This window comes from Pundamilia nyererei, unplaced genomic scaffold, assembly GCF_000239375.1.
Source record: "Pundamilia nyererei isolate P.nyererei 1_Seehausen unplaced genomic scaffold, PunNye1.0 scaffold00254, whole genome shotgun sequence".
Classification (NCBI taxonomy): Eukaryota; Metazoa; Chordata; class Actinopteri; order Cichliformes; family Cichlidae; genus Pundamilia; species Pundamilia nyererei.
Window position 1 is genome coordinate 646,819 of NW_005187655.1, and position 4,506 is coordinate 651,324.

Here is a 4,506-nt window from a genome sequence, read left to right on the forward strand (position 1 = left end):
TATGTCACATAAAAACATAAATTCATTTTCACATATTTCACTTTTTGGATATGATTGTTAATCATGTGTCTACATGGTTATTATCATTTTATTTAAATAATATGCTTAGAGACAATATGCATAATCCTTTTATTTCATGTTAATATATCTATGTGCATTATATTGTAAATATTTCTGCCATTTCTATATACAGTTACTGTCCACTTTATTAGCCACATGTTGCTGGAAGTGGTTTGGAACCCGTTTTTCCTTCAGAGCCACCACTTTTCTGTTTTTAGGAGTGGGACCCATTTAAAAAAATACTAATAAATACACTAATGTTAAAAAAATGAATACATTCAATTAAAGTTATTAAAAGAATAATAAGTGACGTTGATTCTAAGAGCTTATACATTTATTAGTAAAGAACTGAACTCAAAACTGAGCTCTTTAACGTTTGTGGATAGACTATCTTCCCTGACATCGCAGCATCATGCATCGACTAGTTACGTCTGTTATGACGTACTACGCACGCGCAGTTTAAATTCGCCGTCAAATACGCCGATGTGGCTCCTGTGCCTTTAAACTCGTGGTAGTTTGACTTTTCCCGCAGGTTTTAAAGCGAACCGCTGCAATGAAATTTGCCGTTGTGTCTTTGTTTTGGCTCTGCGGCTTTATTTCGGCGGAAGAAAACGAGAGGCTGCCGAATAAATGCGAAGGTAGGAGCAGAAACTAGCACCAGCAGCTATTCTTGGACCTGCCCACAGTTACCAAACTTCTTGTTAACGTGTGACTTCTGATCTCGGTCAGTGTGTAAGTTTCTGACAGTCGAGCTGCAGGACGCTCTGGAGAAAACCGCTCGCTCCCGTGAAGTCTTGGAGGTCGGAGAAGTGTTGGGCACCGGCAAAAGGAGGAAAAAGATCAAATACAACACCTCGTAGGTATCTCTGAATGAGGACATGCAACTTATTTGAAGCTTTTTTTATGGGATTTCTTTGTGGCATGTTTGAGCTGTACTGCAGGCTGTGACCTGTGTCTGACTGTGACACCAGTAGTTAACCCCGTGTGTTTGAATGCAGGGAAACTCGGCTGACTGAGGCTGTAGACAACATATGCGAGCGCATCCTGGAGTATAATGTTCATGCAGAGAGGCCTGGCAGCCTGAGATATGCTAAGGTAATCTAACAGTTTCTTTAATAGTTGTGCATTAAAAAGTTGGTCACGTGGTCCATATTGCTTCAGTTTGTGTGTCAGACTGACATTTAGCTCGTTTGTGTGTCTGCAGGGCTCCAGTCAGACCATGACGACCCTGAAGAATCTGGTACACAAAGGGGTTCAAGTGGACTTGGGGATGCCGTACGAGCTGTGGGACGAGCCCTCTGTGGAGGTGACAGACATGAAAAAACAGGTGTGTGTGTGTGTTTGTGTTTTAAATGCACGTTTTGCTCCACATTTTGTAAAGTGCATAAGTTATTTGATGACACTGTATATGTAATCATTTCGTCATATTACACTATATTGTGGTGGGCATTATGCAGGTGCTGCTATGGCAACCAAGAGGAAATGTGTTTAATGTAGAGTACACTTAAATTAATTGATATTAATTACTTGGTGTGTGTTAGTGTGAGACGATGCTGGAGCAGTATGAGGATGTGGTGGAGAACTGGTACTTCCATCATCAGGACCAGAGGCTGGAGAATTTCCTCTGTGAGAACCACGTCCTCGAGACATCAGAGCAAGGTGGGAGATGCATGGTGCCAAAACAAGTTACTGGTTGGCAGATGATATTTATATTTTAAGTCGCACTTTGTTGAGAATGTAAACACCCTGCCAAAATGATTACATTCATATACCAGGAAAAGCAACAGAGAAAATAAGAACTTCTCATTTCCTCTGTTTTGTAAATTGAATCGATCCCAGGGTTAATTCAAACAGGCCCTGAAGTCAAATCACAAAATTTATACAATACAACATTTTTAAAGTGTGTATGTGAGCAAAAGAGAGGATGTCAGATTCTAGGATAAACTGGAACTGTGGTGTGAGTACATGCAAAGAGCCAATTCTGTTTTCATTTGGTTACCTGCAAGCCACTTTGCAAACCACCTGCACCCAAACTCATCTTTGATGCTGTGTCTCACTGAATTATTTCTAATCCTGTTATCACTCATGTCTGCCCTTTGCTGTAAGGGAGTCCTGCTGCTCGCCCTGCGGTTTGGACATTTGTTAGTGTTTGTGTCCATTTGTAGAGATTTACTCAGACATGCTTGCACAAAGTCCTCCAACTGTAAGCATGGATGATGCTGTGCATTTATTATTTTTATTTATTTATTTTTAACCACAGCTATCGGAGAATGTTTGTTTGTTTGCATGTAAAGTGACTGAAATGTGAACTGAAACCACACAGCCCTTTGTGTTTTCTTTCTCTCCTTCCCTCAGAGTGTCTAAAGGAGGTGTGGAAAGGAGACATAGGGGACAAAGAAGGAGCTGAGGAGGAGACAAGTGTGGAGGAGGAGGTAGAAGAGGGAAAGATTCATGATGCCGGGGAGCTTTGAAGAAGACAAGGGGAACAAAGAAGACAACACTACACCTCAGTTACAGGTTTTTCTAACTGCAAACTGGTGGACAGAAGCTGAAATCGTTTGAGAGGGTTTCAAATATTCAGTAAAAGTTACACTTAGATATATAGCTTTACGATGAACACGTGCAACATGACACTTTATAGGATTTAACCCTAAACGTCTTCCATTATTTTGTATGTGTGGCCTTTCTGAACTGTTACAGCGCTCCCTGTGAGGTTTTAAACCTTTATCTTTAATATTTGAATGTTAGATCATCATGTGACTTCTCCCTTTGCCACAGTCATGGTACATATCAGTATTGTTGTATCCCTAATTGCAGACTTGAAGTGCAGTATGTACAGTTTTTTTTCATGTTTAATAAAATACTACTTTTACAGTGCCTCTGTACAAAATCACTCATGAAATACACATCTTTGTTTATGTCATCTCGTTTCTTTATGATCTGACTAGATTAATAACTGCTAAGTTTTTCTTTTGGGTGTGTTGTGTTGTGTGGTTTTTTTTTTTTTAAAACTGAGAAAGGCTATTTAAAAAGAAGAAAAATCTCCCGTTGAAAATTCATCTGTTTGGGGGGGGGAACAAGCAAAAAAGAGCAGCATAATAAACACAACACCATCGCATTAAAGTTGACATTAATGCGATAACATTGAATGCTGTTGTGCAGCACTCAGGACCGACAGCGCACAATGTTCTTTGAGGTAGCAACCAAGAAAGGTGTGGTTTGTCTATGAACAGGGAACACTCGTGTGTACACCTGTGTGGATGAGCGCACTTTAATCAAAAGGTTTCTCCATGTAACGATCTGCTAGAGGGTGTAGGGAGCCATAGCCCTGTCCTCCAGGGCATGAAGCATGCATGGAGAAGATCCAGGACCCAGACATCCAAAGGCCCCAGAGTGCGAGGGGCATCCGTGCCACCCTCCTGGGAAGAGCTGAGGAGAGCCCCAGAGCAGGGGTCACCCAGCAGCCTCAGAGCAGAAGCCAGAGGGGGCTGGAAGAGTGAACCGAGCCGAGGGCCCCCCACCCCATAGAAGAGGCCAGACTGAGCTACGGCCGCCAGGCCCCACCAAGCAGCCACCGGGAGTGAGCCAGAACATACATGCGGGCCCAGCCCCGGACACCAAGAACCAACAACGCCTGAGGGCATCAGCCACCAGCTTGGAGTGTGGTGAGGGGAGATAGGCCTCCATATTTTGGAGGGCCTGAGATGTTCCCAAAGAGATGGAGTCTAAGACCCGACCTGACATATAGACACAGATGTGCATTTCCACCCTCATGCGCGCATATAAAAATACTCAGCACTCACCCAACTTGAAGACAGACACAAATGGACACTGAACACACAATCATACTCCCCAAACATACTTTACACCCCAGGTTCAGGTTCCCTCGTCCCCAGAGGGGGAAACCGCACCTAGACCCAGGAGATATAACTGTTAAGTGTTACACTTATCAAAGCTGCCCTCTCTTCCTCACACAGCTGGCAGGCAAACAGGCCAAACTCCCACTTTGGAGATCCGGTTGAAGTTATAACTGCAGATAAATGAAACAAGATCCAGGTCTCTGTGGTGAAATGTTATGAGGACAGCATTAAGATTCTAATAAAAACTGCTTTCTTGCACACTGGCTCACCTGCAGGATCACTACACTGCCAAGGTGTCTGAGAATGGAGACTACCACAATTTCTGCTGACTGTGTGAGAACAGTTGTGGTTCACACAAAGCTGTGCTGTTGTCCAACTTCAGCTCTTGAGGGCTCAACAAAACCTCACAAAGCCTGAATGTAGCTGCTTAATGCTGCCACCTAGTGGGTTCTCTTGATAGTGCTGAGAGTGTTGTGCTTTTTAACAACTTGTTCCCGCCTCACCTGGTGGCACTGTTCACACTGTTTCTGTCCAGTGTGAACAGAAATGATAATTTACACAAACATAAAAGTCTTAAGAGCTTTTA

The 4,506-nt window shown here is 43.0% G+C and overlaps 1 protein-coding gene across 1 annotated transcript; it reads left to right on the forward strand.

Moving 5' to 3' along the window:
- The first annotated feature begins 493 nt into the window (after positions 1 to 493).
- Positions 494 to 2,966, forward strand: cnpy4 (canopy FGF signaling regulator 4). The gene is made up of 6 exons (XM_005749782.1): positions 494 to 698; positions 790 to 916; positions 1,059 to 1,155; positions 1,265 to 1,387; positions 1,602 to 1,719; positions 2,416 to 2,966. Exons 1-6 carry the CDS (start codon positions 614 to 616, stop codon positions 2,529 to 2,531), a joined length of 666 nt encoding a protein of 221 aa, XP_005749839.1. The 5' UTR covers positions 494 to 613; the 3' UTR covers positions 2,532 to 2,966.
- The last annotated feature ends 1,540 nt before the right edge of the window (positions 2,967 to 4,506 follow it).

Coding starts and splice junctions, on each gene's coding strand:
- cnpy4 (XM_005749782.1), top strand. CDS start 614: ATGAAATTTGCCGTTGTGTCTTTGTTTTGGCTCTGCGGCTTTATTTCG. Junction 1,156..1,264: donor GCAGCCTGAGATATGCTAAG/GTAATCTAACAG, acceptor GTGTGTCTGCAG/GGCTCCAGTCAGACCATGAC. Junction 1,388..1,601: donor TGACAGACATGAAAAAACAG/GTGTGTGTGTGT, acceptor GGTGTGTGTTAG/TGTGAGACGATGCTGGAGCA.